At 40.9% G+C, this 16,368-nt stretch overlaps 1 protein-coding gene across 3 annotated transcripts in view; it reads left to right on the forward strand.

The window, feature by feature from the left end:
• The window catches only part of VWA8 (von Willebrand factor A domain containing 8), a 406,775-nt gene that overhangs the window by 338,501 nt on the left and 51,906 nt on the right, over positions 1-16,368 (forward strand). For all 3 annotated transcript variants that reach the window (XM_037060277.1, XM_037060261.1, XM_037060267.1), the window contains 3 exons: positions 793-901; positions 4,383-4,539; positions 13,250-13,358. In XM_037060277.1, coding sequence (XP_036916172.1) covers positions 793-901; positions 4,383-4,539; positions 13,250-13,358 — 375 coding nt within the window. The remainder of the gene's footprint in view (positions 1-792; positions 902-4,382; positions 4,540-13,249; positions 13,359-16,368) is intronic.

The following is a 16,368-nucleotide window of genomic DNA, read 5'->3' on the forward strand; positions in this document are numbered from 1 at the left end:
ATAGTAAATCTAATTTTAAAATAGAAATGAATTAGGAAAGATACAAAATACCATAACAAAATTGGAGTGGGTCCAGGAAATAAATAAGCTGTTTTTAGTGTCTGTATATGACATGCCACTGAAATAAAATAGGATATTTTCGGGGGGATCATATATTTTATATAAAATGACATTTCTCAGAGAGTGGGATTTCTTTGAAAATTAAATAGGTCAGTGTATGTCTGCTGTAACTTAGCTAGAATAGCTGGGCAGTAATCCTTTTAAACCACTGGACAGTGGCTGTCTGGTGTGATCCATTTTCCTTATTTCTGATAGGTTTTGCTCCTTGTGTAAATGCTCAAGACATGTTCTATAAACCCAGTCCAGCTTCTTTTCTTTTTTTTTAAGATTTTATTTATTTATTTTTAGAGGGGAAGGGAAGAAGAGAGAGAGAGAGAGAGAAATATCAATGTATGGTTGCTTCTCATGAGTCCCCTGCTGGGAACTGGCCTGCAACCTAGGCATGTGCCCTGACTGGGAATCGAACCGTGGTAATTTGGTCCGCAGGCCTGCACTCAATCCACTGAGCTAAACCAGCCAGGGCCCAGCTTCTCTTCTTTTTAAGAATGTATTCAATTTGTCTCCTCCCAAGAAGATCTGATGACCTTTTTGCCAGACACTAACAGTATCCATGTGCCCTATGGACTAAGCTATGGGATACCTTAAGGACTTTGGGGGAAAGAATTATCTCTGCCCTGCAGTTTCTGGTGTTGGTCATGGGACAGTGATAGTATCTCAATTCTTCATTTTTAGATAACAATCAACAGAGACAGTGGTGAAGATGTGAGTTCTCCCAAACACGGGAAGGAAGACCCAGACAACATGCCCCACGTGGGAGGCAATACTTGGGCTGGCGGAACAGGTTGGTAGCCCTGGCATTCCTGTGACTTCACACACACCCATGTAGACAGCACCACATCCCTCGGTGACCAGCATGCCTTTTCTGCCCCCCCATTAGTCATCAGGACTGTGCCCTTAGCCTGTGTCCCAACATGACATCGAGACATAGAAAAACCCTGCCATTTGAAGTCCGACAGACTCTGCCACCCTATGACCAAAGACCATTCCAACTCTTCCCAATCTGCTTCATTAGTAAAAGGGTGATGTTAACTGCCTCCCAAGGTTGTGGTGAAGATTAAATAAAAACATGATTGTAAAGCACTGAGCACAGGACCTGGCACAAAGAATGGAGTCATTAAAAGTGTTAATCCCTTCTTTTAAATTCCCTGCCCTTGGGATCGTGCCAGAAATGTGTAGTAAATTCTTTCCTAACTAACTGAAAAGAAATGGTGCCTGCCTTCCACATCTCAGAAGTGAGTATGAGGATGCAGGATTTTGAGATAAGACAGTTGGTTGCAGTTTGAACCGAGGGCTGGAGCCCACTCCTTCCTCTTGGCTGCTTGACGAGGGTATTGTTCCCATGACTGCTATCTTCCTCTTTCCTCCAAGGCAGCTGGAGCAGACACATCTGCTAGGCCGCAGGAACTGGGCCAGACTGTGTGCGCACTGTCTGGTCTTATCTCAGCCTGAGCTGTGCTGGCCAGGCCTGCGAACTTCGCCTTCCCTTAGGATGGTCTGTGCCTCTTGGCCTTGAGAGCCTCAGGAGGAAATGGGTTTCTGTGCTGGGACAATGTGCTATCAAATAGGCCTGTGGACTTCTTGCCTACTCTGTTTATTCATCAAGCATCAGCTCTAAAGAAAGGATATTTTTAGAAATGTCCTTTGATCTGGAAATTAGTGTCCAGCCAGCCAGACTGAGTCCATATGGAATGCATTGTGGAACGAGCTGGCCACATGGAAGTTTCCCATGCATGCACTGCTCTGAAGCGGAGGTTCTTGCTTGTCATTCAGCTTTAATCTACTACCTCACATATATGCCTGGACTGAAGGCATATATGGCATATATGCCCTGCCTTTGCCTCCTACAGTTTTTACTTTTCCATTTTCAAGTCTTCTTCACTTCAGATTCTTTTCCTCTCCCTCAGTCTTTTCCCATAGAATTCTCTGTATCAGGGGTGTCAAACTCATTTTCACTGGGAGCCATATCCACCTTGGGGTTGCCTTCAAAGGGCCAAATATAATTTTGGGACTGTAAATGTAACCACTCCTTAGCCAGGGGCAAGGAGCTCAGCGCTGCTGCCGGGGAGAAACAAGGTGCCAGGCCAGATAAAACAAGGTGGAGGGCTGGATTCAGTCTGCAGGCCTTGTGTTTGCTGCCTGTGCTCTATATGGAACTGAGCTCTGACCCAACAAGTCATTTGATTCCTTTTTCATCACCAGAGCCCCTCCCTGGCCTATTCTTTACTTATCTCTGAACTGATTTAGGATATTCACTGTTAGCTTCAAGATTATGCCTTGAAGTCTAGAACCTCCAGCAAGCATTTTTATTAAATCAGTAAAAATTAAGGTTCTTGGGTGTGATTGTTATGAGAACTCTCTCCTCATGCCCTCTCCACCAGTATGACTGCTTCAAGGGACCATGTGGCTCATGCTGACCATCACTCACACCGGCCTCCAAACAGTTGTAGGTTCTTTCCTCCAAAAATGATGTCAGCTCAGTGCCAAGAGCTCTGATTCATGACCCACCCATTCCTAAGGAGAACCTTCTGTAGGAGGGGAGTCGGGTCACATAAACAGCTTTTCTTCCTCTGTTGCTCATTATTATTGTCCAGTAACTGGTCCCCTGCCTATAGGTTATCCATGAGTGAGCCAGGAGTTACACATACCCAAGAAGGAATTTTCCACTACCAATAGCTAAACAAGAATGAAATAAGATGTGCTCAAACCAAAGGGTAAAAGTACTGTAATTAATAGACTGTTCTCATGGTGTTTCCCAAAAGGAAATGACCTACCTGGACTTTGATAAGGAAAGCTTATCAAAAGAACTTATGCTAAGTTCTTGCTTTTGACTCATTACACCAATTAAGGCCCCAACAGAGAAAATAAAAATGTAACATAATTTAACCAAAGCCTAAAAGCTTTCAAATTTTCCTCTTCATGAAACTTAGAAATGACCTCATTTATGTGACTGGAAGTTGCCTAAATGGTACTAGTAAGATCAGTCACTTATTATAGCTCTTACTTTGTGCCAAATACTATTCTAAGCATTTTAACCTCGTGACAGTTCCATGAAGTAAATGATAATAGTAACCCCATTATACAGATAAGAAGACTGAGGCACAGAAGTTAGAGAATATCCCTCAAGGATACATCATTAGTGCATTGGAGTCCAGATTCAAACTCAGGCTTAAATCAATCTGGCTTAACTATACAATATAATACTATATAATATTAGTATACTATATTATATTATGCTGCCTCTCCAATAGTGGGTTCTCTTCTAAGTTCCCAAGTTATGTGTGAATGAACAAAAAACATTACAGTATTTTAATTATTATAAACCTGGGGTAATAAACTGGTTGCCCAGAGACCAAATCTTGGCCAATATATGTGTTCTTTATGTCAATGTAGTGTTTTAAAATAATTTGAATTTGAGTGTATTTAGACAAAGCAAGTCCTCATTAGCCAAAGTTCTCACCACTTCTTATAACATTACCTACCTAGTCTTCTAGACATTTCATGTATATTTGCATCATGAACAGTTTTTATAATATTAAATATTATTTTATAATATTATGTAATGCACATTTGCAAGTTTGTGAACTTGGGTCTATATTGGAAAACTGCTCTGAAGCTGGCAGTGTTTATCTGTAATGTAATATTCTAAGCTAAAACTCAAAGTTGGTGTAATAATTGGTTTCCAATCTTGGCTACGCCACTGATATCAGGTTGTAAGCAGGTCTCTTAACCTGGACATGCATTTTTATCATTTGCAATGCAGATGAAATAGTATCTACAGTCTAGCTATCTTTTTCTTATTTCAAGGAAAACTAAAGTAATGTGAGGGAAGAGAAGTGTTTTTTACTTAATTAACAAATATTTACTAAGTATTTTTTATGTTCAAGTCACTCTTACAGGCACAGAAGTACAAAGATATATAAAATACAATCCCATCCATCATATAGTTGGTGAGAAGAGAAAAATGAGTTTTAAAGGTTAACAGGTAGTGCACAGGAATATCGATCCTTGTGAGGCAGTCATAAGATGACAGGTCATGGAATTTGGACTGAGCTTTGAAATAAAGATAAGATCTGGCTGAATGGAGAAAACAGAAAAGCATCCTGAACAGTGGATACTCTTTGTTTCCAGAAGAAGGACATTTGAATATTTAATTATTAATTAAGTACAATTCATACGTTTGATGGCACTACTTTGATCATGATCTGACTTGTTTGGTGGTCTGGATCAGAGTAATGCCCTGGATTTTCCTGGTTTCCTCCCAGGGGGCAGAGACACTGCAGGTCTGGGCGGCAAAGGAGGTCCTTACCGGCTGGATGCAGGCCACACAGTGTACCAGGTCTCTGAGGCTGAGAAAGATGCCGTTCCCGAGGAGGTGAAGAGAGCCGCGAGAGAGATGGGCCAGAAAGCATTTCAACAGAGGTGAGTGGTCCACCCTGCCTACAGAGCAGTGCTGGCCACTGTGGTGAAATGTCACAGTGGACCTTGAATAGACCCAGATATGTGGGCTTTCCATCTCATGAAGCAACTTGGACCACAAACTGAAATCCATAGCCCCCCCCCCCACCGCCCCGTCCTTAGTGGACACAGCCAAATAAGCATAATTCCCCATTCTTTCTACTCAGGCTCCTTTAAGTGTTGATTACATTGGGCTGTGTAGAAAGATGGAATTGAGGACATTAGAAAATGAAACCAGAGATACTTCTCTTAAGAGAAATTAAATCACTCCATCCATACCTATTCCTAGGCCACACAGGGAATTCAAATAACTCTATGTGATGGTCTCTTTTCTGCCCTCAGGAATCTTGTGGATTTATGTGGAGATAGGGCTAATACATGCACACACCCTCCCTCTCACACTCACTCACACTCAGATACATTCCTGTTAAAGGCTGAGGTGGTGTGGTGTGGTGTGGAGACTCTGCCCTCTGACAGTGTGGAAGAGGACAAGGTCCGTGGTGTGATAGAAGCTCAGCCAGGATTAGGACATTCCAGGAAGGGAAGACCAAATGAGGCACCAGGGTAGGATGAGCATAGTGTCTATAGCAGAGGGAGCCAGTTTGCTTCTCTGGATTTAAAGCACCAGCTGGGGGTGGTAGGGAATGCCAGGGAGGCTCTGTCAGTGGGTAGAGGCCTTGAAATCAGGCCGAAGACCTGTGGATTTCAGACAGTTCCAAATCATTCTGGGCCACTTTGATTCAAGCCATCTAAAAAATAAGCCACATGATGCTTTCACTAGACACCCACATATGCTTTTCAGCTAAAAGTAAGAAATGCCAAAGGAGCAGCAATGTCTCCTTTAGGACAGGGGGAATCAACAGTGGTTTGGGGGACAGATTTATGTTGTTGTGCTCGATGAAAGGAGCTGGGCAGTCCAAAAAAGGCATGCTCAAGTGTATGTGATTTATGAAATTCCTCCCACGTAGAACATCTGGTATTACATTACATGCTGTGCTTACACATCCTGCGAGTAAACAGAACCAAACAATGGGGACAAACTGCAGGTTCCTCCAGCCATGCCCACAGGAAAGCCTGCAAGCCTTAGGACTCTCATGTACTCAGCAGGTACATAGGCAAACATCTTGCCCTCAGCCCTTCTGCTGGCTTCCCTAGTGACCTTGAACAATTATCTCCCTCATTGTGCCTGAATTTGCTGTTCTGGAAATAGGTGACTCCCCCTCCCTGCTTCTCAGAGAGGTTACGAGGACACATAACTATGTTAGGAATGCAAGTAGTTTAAAATCTCAAAAAAAAAGTGGGAGGAATTCTATAATGAAAGGTCTTGTTAGAATTAAAATATCACTCTACATTTCATGAAACCAATATTCATTTAAGAAAATAACCAAACAATTAGATACGTGGCATTCTCCTCTCCCTGACTAATGAGTTTCTACTTTTGCCACACTCAGAAGCTCACAAGTAAATATCCAGTCTCAATTTTTGAGTAAGTGGACAGATGGATAGATGTTCTGACACATGAGTAGATCACAGGAGGCAGAAAGGGCTTTTAGTAGTGCTTGGGCGCACGTATACAGTCCCTGCTCTGATTTCCATAATAAAATTAAGGAATCTGCTTCTCTTAGGACCATTGCCCCACAGGTGAAAGAAGTCAAGGAGCATCTGCAATGACAATGCAATTAAATTTAGTGCGTGTAGGAGAGGAAAGAGAGAAAGGGGGAAAGGAGTAAATGAAAATGCCATCTACCTCTACAAAATGATGGGGCAAAGAACCTAAGCCCCAGTACAAGAGAAGAGCATGAAATGGTTGAAAGACAGAGGAGGTAGACACAGTTATGAGAATGGAGAGGAAGAAACAAAAACACGTGGTGATCCTGAGAAAGACAGGGCATAGTACAATACGGAGAGAAAAATGTTGCTTTTTCCTTTCATGGAGTAAATTCTCCCATTTGATGAGTATTCAATTTGGTACTGTTAAAGATTTTTTATAATTTTTTTATTATGGGACTTTTCAAAAATAAACAAAAGTAGATAGAAAACATACAGGATGGGACAAAAGTAGGCTTACAGTTGTGAGTACATGAAGCACAGAGTTTATTTTTATGTTATTTTTAAATTATTGTATTATTTTTCATATGAATAACTGTAAACCTACTTTCGCCCCACCCTGTAAAATGAACCCTATGGACCTGTCCCCCTATCTTCAAAAAGAAAAATCTGGCTTTACTTTCCATCCCCACCCCTAGATTGTTTTAAGCTAATCTAAGATGTCCTATCTTTTCACCATAAATATTTCAGAGTGTTATCTCTGAAAAATAAAGACTCTAAAAAACACACATACACAATACTATTATCGTGTCTAAAAAAGGTAATAATACTTTACTCTCATCAAATAGTTTTTTAAAGATTTTGTTTATTTGTTTTTAGAGAGAGGGAAAGGGAGGGAGAAAGAGGAAGAGAAACTTTGATGTGAGAGAGAAAACATCAATCAGCTGCCTTTCGCACACCCCCAACTGGGGACCTGGCCCACAATCCACGCATGTGCCCTGACTGGGAAGCAAACCTGTAACCTTTCAGTTTGTGGTACAGTGCCCAACCCACTGAGCCACACAAGTCAGGGCCAAATAGTCAGTTTGAAAGCTATTTTACAACTCTAAGCATATGCAGAATGAGGTAAGGTCCTCATTTATGCTTTTATACATTTTCTCCATAGTTCTTATTCTTCCCCATTATGTTATTAGTTGCATAAATAGTTGTTTGTCTCTTCACTTAATTTAAGTTCCTTGAGGGCAGAATGCTTTGCTCTATAATACAAGGTCCATTCAGAAAAATTCCAGCCATTTCTAATATATGAGAAGAGTTTGTGCAGCATATACTTAACCTGGCAGCCAAGGAGAGTGGACTGGAATGTGTATGCATGAATAATGATGACTTCACCGTACTAGTCAGTGAGGGCAGTAGACACCTTTGAGTGAACATGTGTACTATGTGGCTGTTGCATTCAAAGTGACTGAGCAAATAAAGCAATGAATCTGCCTCAGATTTTGCGTTAAGCTAGAACATTCCTCCACGGAAACTATTCAGATGATTCAGAGGGCTTTCAGGGATGATGCAATGGTGCAGTACAAAAAAAAAGTGTGGTACAAATGCTTCAAAGATGATTGAGAATCTGCTGAAAGTGATCCACGTTCTGGTAGGCCTGCAACAAGCAGAACCCCTGAGAATGATGAAGATGTATGGGCTGAAATCAATAAAGATTGGCCACTCACAGTGGGCGAACTAGAAGCTGACCTGGGGATTCCAAAAGCTACTGTGTCCAAGATGTTGACGCAGGATCTTGGCATGAAATATATCCTGGCAAAATTCACTCTGCGGCTGCTGCTACCAGAGCAGAAAGAACATCATGCTGTAGTTGCTAATGACTTGACTCAAACTGCTACCAATGAACCAGATTTCCTAAAGAAGGACATAACTGGAGAAGAATGGTACATCTACTGCTATGATCTGGAAACAAAGGCCCTGTCATCCAAATGGAAGTTGTTTGGTTCTCCACACCTGAAGAAGGTGTGGCAAAGTTGCAGCAAGATTAAAACCATGTTAAATGTGTTTTTTGATTGGGAAGGTGTTGTCCATCATGAGTACACCCCTCCAGGCCAAAAAATTAATAAGGAGTACAACCTGAATGTTCTTCGTTGACTGAGAGATGCAACACAACAAAAACAGCTTCAGCTATGGGCAACTACCACTAGCTACTGGTGATTGACAGCTTCATCACGACAGTGTACCTACTCATGCATCACATCTTGTGCAGAGTTTGGCAAAACATCAACTCACTCAAGTGACTTGGACCCCCTGCAGCCCACATTTGGCACCCTGCAACATCTGGATTTTCCCAAAACTAAAATCACTTTTGAAAGGGAAGAGATTTCAGACTGTTGATGAGATTCAGGAAAATATGAGTAGGCACCTGATGGCAATTAGGAGAACTATGTGAGCTCCCAAATGTCTACTTTGAAAGGGACTGGGGCATCATTGCCCTGTGCACAACGTTTCTCATATCTTCTTCAATAAATGTCTCTCTTTCGTATTACACGGCTGGATACTTTCTGAACAACTTCATATATCCTCAGTGCTTACATCCAGAACCTGATGCACAGCAGCCACTCACGCATATTGTGCAATGGGTAATGTACATGTGCATACAAGTAATGGTATCACTATTAATGTAGAGTCTGGCTGAAACCAGACAGCCAGACCTATCTGTCAGCCTGCGGGTCCACCACATTGCCTTAAGGAGCCTAAGATTACTGATGGGTTCTTCACATCATCAGCATAATATTTAGTTAGCATCCATTTTTAATATATTTTATTGATTATGCTGCTACAGTTGCCCCATTTTTTCTCCCCTATATTCCCCTCCAACCTGTACAACCCCTCACACCAGCATTTCCCTGCCTTAGTTCGTGTCCATGGCTTATACATACAAGTTGTTTGGTTTCTCCATTTTCCATACTATTCTTAACCTCGACAGATCAAAGTTCCAGAAAAATAACTAAGTGATAAAGAGATAGCCAAACCATCAGATGCACAGTTCAAAATGCTAGTAATCAGGATGCTCGCAAAAATGGTTGAGTATGGTCACAAAATCAAAGAAAAATTGGAGGCTATGCAAAGTGAAATAAAGGAAAATGTACAGGGAACAAACAGTGATGGTAAAGAAATCGGGACTTAAATCAACAATTTGGAGCAGAAGGAAGAAATAAACATTCAGCCAGAACAGAGTGAAGAAACATGAATTCAAAAAACTGAGGAAAGGCTTAGGAACGTCTGGGACAACTTTAAACATTTCAACATCTGAATCATAGGGATGCCAGAAGGAGAAGAGGAAGAGCAAGAAAGGGAAAACTTATTGGAAAAATAATGAAGAACTTCCCCAATCTGGTGAAAGAAGTAGACTTCCAAGAAGTTCAGGAAGCTCAGAGAGTCCCAGGGAAGTTGGACCCAAGGAAGCATACACCAAGGCACACCATAATTACATTACCCAAGATTAAAGATAAGGAGAAAATCTTAAAAGCAGCAAGAAAAAGGGAGATAGTTACCTACCAAGGAGTTCTCATGAGACTATCAGCTAATTTCTCCAAAGAAACCTTACAGGGAATAAGGGGCTAGAAAGAAAGTATCTGAAGTCAAGAAAGGCACAGACCTACATCCAAGATTACTGTGTCCAGCAAAGCTATCATTTAGAATGGAAGGGCAGATAAAGTGCTTCCCAGATGAGGTCAAGCTAAAGGAGTTCATCATCACCAATCCCTTATTATATGAAATGTTAAAGGGACTTATCTATGAAAAAGAAGATCAAAACTATGAACAGTAAAATGATAACAAACTCACGACTCTGAACAACTGAACCTAAAAAAACAAAACAACAATGAACCAAGTGAACCGCTAGAATAGGAACAGAATCACAGAAATGGAGATCACATGGAGAATTACCAGTGGGGAGGAGGCAGGTGGAGAGTGGGGAAAAAGGTACAGGGAATAAGAAGCATAAATGGTAGGTGCATTTATTTGTATCTGGATTTCATCCAGATACTAGTTTCTATATATCAGAATTGATTAACTCAGGAAGAATACCAGAACTAGAGAAGCATAAGACATACATGAAGCAGAACAAAAACATTAAGCCAACGAAACATGAATGAAGTAGACATTAAGGTACTTTTTCATTCTTTGAAAAGCATTTAAGGTGGGCACCAGCTGTGGAAATTGTATCAACTACCATTTGCAAAACTAATCAGCCTTACACAGTGGATCTCAACTTATGTTTGTTTTTCTCATAACTGATCCAAAATGATAGTGTTTAAGTCTGAGCTACACAAAAAAGTAAAATGAAAACTAAAATTCCCAGACTCTTACATAGCAGTAAATATACCCTTTAAGAATATACTGTGCCAACCAGGTGCCGTCCGCCCACATGGATTACTAGGATGTGGAGCAGCTGTGCCCTGCAGCTTTGATCCAGGTTAAAGCAGCAGGAAGGCCGACTTTCAGCTAGTTCTGTGGGCTTGAGAATGTTAGCACTGGGAAGCTTTTCTGATCCAGAGGCTAAAATTACCTATTTTCTTTCCTGATTCCCTGCTTCGGTCTTCATGCTTCAGAATTTATCACTTTTGAACACCTTGTAGGTGACCTTTGTAAAAGTTGACACAACCTGGAATATGATTTCCAGATGTCTTCATAATTAAAACAGCATGTGGTATTTTGGGGGTGCAATATGATTGTGCCAGAGGTAGCCCTATAACTGGAGCTAATTCTGACCTCTATACAAAGATCATTCTACTTGAGGCAACTTACCCACTGCCTGGCTCCTTCACTGATATATGTGTATTTTTCTTCCTGCTAAGAACAAGCTGCATCTACAATTTTCTTCTAATCTCCCTTCTTTGGAAAAGCATTACTCTTTCTTCTTTGGGAAAGAGCATGTTGGCCTTCTAGGTATGAAAGGCTCGGTAGCACACATACTGTAATAATATTCATTGTGCCCAGCTGCTGTCAGCCTCGATACCTGGGACGTTTCTTAATCTAATGAAAATTTATAGAGAAGTTTAAGAGTTTGCCAAAACTAAACATAAGAAGTATTGTTAAGAGATCAAGTTCTAGACACATATTCAGTTTTGTTCTTCAGAACAGAGTAAATTTAGAAGGGCACCTTGGCATGTCACTCAGGCCACAACCATTCAGATATTACTTAACTTTCAGGTATTTATCTTTTGATAGTCAGTGTTTTCAAAGTATTATGTAATAGCCTTTATTGAGTGCCACTGTGTGCCAGGCATTGTGCTAGGTACCGCAGATTCAGAGAAAAATGATATATTTCTTCTCCCAGAGAAATAGAAGAGAATATCAGAGTGTATTACATGTAGTAAACATATTTTTCATTAAATTTTTGGTTCAGTTAAAAACACATACACACATGCATTTGTGGGTAACTGTCTCTAGGTATATTAAACATTCTTCTTATTGTGGAAAATGAAGTTTGAAAACACCATGACAGGTAGAAACAAGCATAGCTATTAAAAGCAATAAAGTGTATGGATTCTATAGTAGATATCTGTAGATGACACATGAAAGGGCATGATCACTTTACTGGAGAGGTCAACAAGTATCCACAGGATGTGGCCTTTGAGTTCGGTCTTGAAACCTGAATTGGCAGTAGCTAACCTAGCTGGGTGGTGGGTCAGGGATTGCAAACCTGCCACATGGTAGTCTAGGCCTAGCATTATGTGAATCTAGTAAGCACTCTTTCCTGTGATGCATGGAGTCTTCCCAGTGCTTGGCCTGACAGGGAGGAATAGAGACCATTCATTCTCATTGCAGCCCAAGGTGATAAAATTATACTTCAAATAAGAGTTTCAGCTATTCACCTGGCATCCATACCTCTAACTTTGCATGCAGCACACACACTTACACACACATGCAGCAGTTTAGAAGACCATGTTGTGGTCTTTCAAGATATGCTTTCAGTACTCCCTGTTCTAGGATCAGCACCCTTTGCATTTATAGAAATTTATAGAAATGTGTAATAAAATTAGTGTATTATGAATATCATGCTGTAAAACCCAAGGGAGATTCACTCAGTGAACCAACCCTCTATGTTTGATTAGTTTAAGATGAAGCATTTTAAACGGGGAATCCAAACAGACTTCCTAGCAGAGGTGAGCATGGATTTGAGTCTTGACAAGTATGTGGGAGTTGGTAGGCAAAGAGGCAGGAGAAGGCACTCCGTGTGGGAGAGAAGCCTGCTTGGGAGCTCCAAGCCACAGGCATATGATGTGTTCAGGGAGCCTCAAGTACACTGGCAGAGACACAGGAGAAGTGAATGAAAAATGGTAAAAAGAAGCACTATATTGAGAGGAAGGAATTTCAAAGCCACAATATTAAGATACAATTATCGTGTTAAAAGTACAGTCAGCAATTTCAGGAAATTCTTGTGTTTTCCATAGCAACACATTAAATTACATTCTTAGGGCCTCAACTACTCTCTTAGTCAACCAAATATATGTTCTTGGTCTTAAAAGCAGCGAGGAGCCCTGGCCAGGTGGCTCCGCTGGTGGAGCTACGTCCTGCACACCAAACGGCGGGGTTCGATTCCTGGTCAGGGCACATATCTAGGTTACTGGTCAGATCCCTGGTCGGGGCCCATACAGTGGACGTTTCTCTCTCTTCCCCTCATCTAAAGTCAATAAACATATCTTCAAGTGAGGATTTATAAAAAACAAAAAGCAACTAGGAGCTTCCTCATGAAGTGACCAGCTGCCATCATCGGGGCACATGTTTGGTATGAGAGGCAGTGGTGCACGTTTCTGTCTAACTCAGTGCTGGTGAGCTCACTGTTGGCAGCTTGAAATCCATCGTGGCATTTATGTCATGGAAATCAGCTGATGCTACGAACCAGGACTTTTATTTTGTCCCAAAGGGTGACTTGTTAATCATTTACCTGGACATTCTCCTCCTTTGACACTCGTAGCTGGAGACATCACCACTTGCCTTTCTCCTCAAAGGCAACCTCAATTACCAAGAAGTTTGCTATAGTTCTAGTAGTAGATGAATGGAACAAAAAGACCCACCTGAACGTGATTTCAGCTATAGCCTTTTTTGCCCTCTTTTATTTCAGGCTGAAGGAGATCCAAATGAGTGAATATGATGCCACAACTTATGAAAGGTTTTCAGGCGCTGTCCGAAGGCAGGTGCACTCCCTCCGAATCATCCTGGATAATTTACAGGTAATCCTCCATTTGTGGACCATGAAAATAATCTGGGGCTAAAGCTGAACTGATCCCAAAACTTTTGGAGAAAATTTTTGAAACCCTAATCAACCAGTTAGAAAAAAAATAATGCCAAAATGTTTGCATAAAGCTATGGGTCTCTCCATGGCTTTTAGTTGAGTTCCCCACGGAAAAAGATTTGCGCTTACCTTTCCCCCTGTCTGGGAAGCAGGAATTTGACCAGCATCACCAGAAGACGTCATGCTTCCTGATTCCCCACATCTAGGATCTGTGATCATCTCACCTCTACTAGAAATTCACAAATAGAATTACTCTAGAAATCATTTCACTGTCATTGTCTGGAGAGACAGAGGAGCATTTTGGGCATCTAAGCTATACATTCTCCATGCCTCCGGCCTTGTGCTTCTCCAGACCTCTTCTGGACCCTAGATTGCCTACGTTTTTGCAGTTTCACAGACTGGTTGCCCCAGAACTACTTAACATTGCTATTGCGCCTAAAAGTATCAATGAAGATGCTTCAGTGTTTCCCAAGCAAGGACTTATTAGTTGGAGATTTTACATTTGATATGGTATCTGGCCGATTTGCACAGATAACTAAGGCAGGACTAGGTATTCCCTAAAATCACAAATCATGTAAGACTATTTCGCTGAGAGAGAGAGGGAGAGGGTGAGGGAGAGGGGGAGAGGCCTCAGTTCAGGGGAAAAGGGGCAGGGTTAGGAGCTGGGCCGTGATATGCTTCTCCACTCCGCCCTAGAACCTTCTGCGTCCTTTCCATGTAGTGTTTGAAATCTATTACCTTTAGTAATGCCCTTTTCCTCTTTGGTTCTTGTTTATAATTGTTCTTTGTCGGGTGGGGGGTTGTTTTTCATTATTTGCTAAGTACTGCGGGTAAGAAGTTATGTGATGCAATTTTAATCCACCATCTTAACCCAAAACTCTGGGGAAGCCTCATTTTTTAAAAGATCTAAACTACATCATGAGATTAGGAAAACTTCTGTAATTTCCAACTAAATTGCTAATTTTAAAATATCATGAATGTAAGAATTAAGCCATTTGCTGTTTTTTAAAAATCCATAATACTTATTTAGAATAAAATAGCATAAAATTTTGTATAAATTATGTGTACATTTGAAGGGCTGAATTTTCTTCTATAGTCACTCACTTAGCAAGCCCTTATTGCTCTGGGCATTGAGAGAAACTGCTGGGTGGGCTCTGGGCGCCAGGGTGAGACAGTAGATGAATAAGAGCCGAGTAGTTCACAGAAGATGAGGGTCGTGGGAGCTAGTGCTTGTACTGAGATTGAAGAATGAATGTGGTTCAGTCATTCATTTATTTCTTGAGTTCTTGATACACACCAGGCATTAGCAGCAGAAAAATAAAACGCAGGTCCTGCGCTCAAAGAAAGAACTCAGGGAAGACAAATAAACAATTTTCTCCAAATTCTGTAGAGAAGTATGCACACAGTGCTATGGGATGAATGAGACAAGCCTTCACAGAGAATGTAATGCTTCAGTTCACCCTCCAAAATGTTTAGGAATTTCCCAGGTGCTTGAAGAGTCAGGACATTACAGACACAGGACACAGAGCATACAATTGCGGGTTGTTCAGCGTGACTAGGGAGGGCGTGTACGTGGTGGGAGAGAGTGGCAAGGGAGAAGGCTGGCAAAGCGGTAGTGACCAGATCATGAATAGCCCTGGATGCTGAGAACATGCAAATAACAATGGGTTTCACCCTGTGGGCAAATAGGCCATTAGAGGATTCACAGTATTAGAAAGGGTTATAAGAATACATTAACTGAGGGAATCAGAATCTTCATCTGGTATTAGTAAGTATTTTCATTCTATACTTAGAATGAAATATTATAGTTCACCATACTATAGTTAATTTTACAAACATCATCACATTTAATCCTCATACCAACCCTTTTAAATAACTGATTACATTTACAAGATCAGCCAAAGGAAGAAAAGTCAGATCTACTGGTGTGACTCCTTACAGTAGGACGCAGATTAAGCCTGGGTTAGAAGGAGAGTTTGCACTCGGGACTGACTCTCCTGCTGAATACCCCAGTGACAAGACCAGTATCAGAAAACAGTATCCAGTTTTGCTTTCAGCTTTCAAACAGAGACATGAAAGCTGTTACTGGCTCAAGGAAATGCAACCAATAAGATTAAATAGATGGCAGCTGAGAAAATGGTACTATAAAAATATATAAAGAGATTGGGCTTAATAACCTCCTCAATATTTGTAAATAAAGTAACTATTTCAAGAACATTTTTATTTTCTTCCTTCCTATAAATCTGAAAAAGAAAAAAATAGGCTTCAATAATAGCAAGAGAAAGTTTTAATATATAAGAAAGGAAATCATCTTTGAAACAGTACCTAAGATGGATGTAGACCTTCAGCCTCTAGAAATCTTTGCAAATAATCCAGCATTTCCATTATACCAAGCATCTATTGAGGAGTTACCATGTGTTAGGCCTCACGTGTCAGTATCGTCATTGGGATCTCCTCCTTCATCCTTATTGATGTCACTTTATAGCTAGTAGTGCCAGCTCTGGGCCAGACAGCTTGGGTTCTGTCAAGTGGGAATGACAAAGAATGGGGCAATTAGGAAGATTAACTCAGATGATGCATGAAAACCATTTCCAACAGTGCCCAGCATACAGCTTTCTCTACAGAAGAATTAGCTTCATCATTACTTTCATTATACTTAGTATTCATCAGCCTGGACCGCAGGCCAGGCACCCAGTCAAATACTTTACATTCATTGTCCTAGTTAGTCCTTACAACCATCCCGTAAGGATTATGTTTTATGTTTGATAGATAAGGAAATTGAAGCGTATATTTATATCTCCGTGAGGGAATTGGAGATTAGGAAGATGTGGCTGGTGAAACAAGTGTCTGAGTCAAAGGTCAGGTCTCTATTATTGTCTCCCAACTCTGCAATTCTTTAAAATGTGTAATTCTTCCATATACTCATAAAATATTTTGCATCATTATCT

Source organism: Sturnira hondurensis, unplaced genomic scaffold (genome assembly GCF_014824575.4).
Source record: "Sturnira hondurensis isolate 20B ecotype Veracruz unplaced genomic scaffold, ASM1482457v3 Scaffold0001074, whole genome shotgun sequence".
NCBI classification, from domain to species: domain Eukaryota; kingdom Metazoa; phylum Chordata; class Mammalia; order Chiroptera; family Phyllostomidae; genus Sturnira; species Sturnira hondurensis.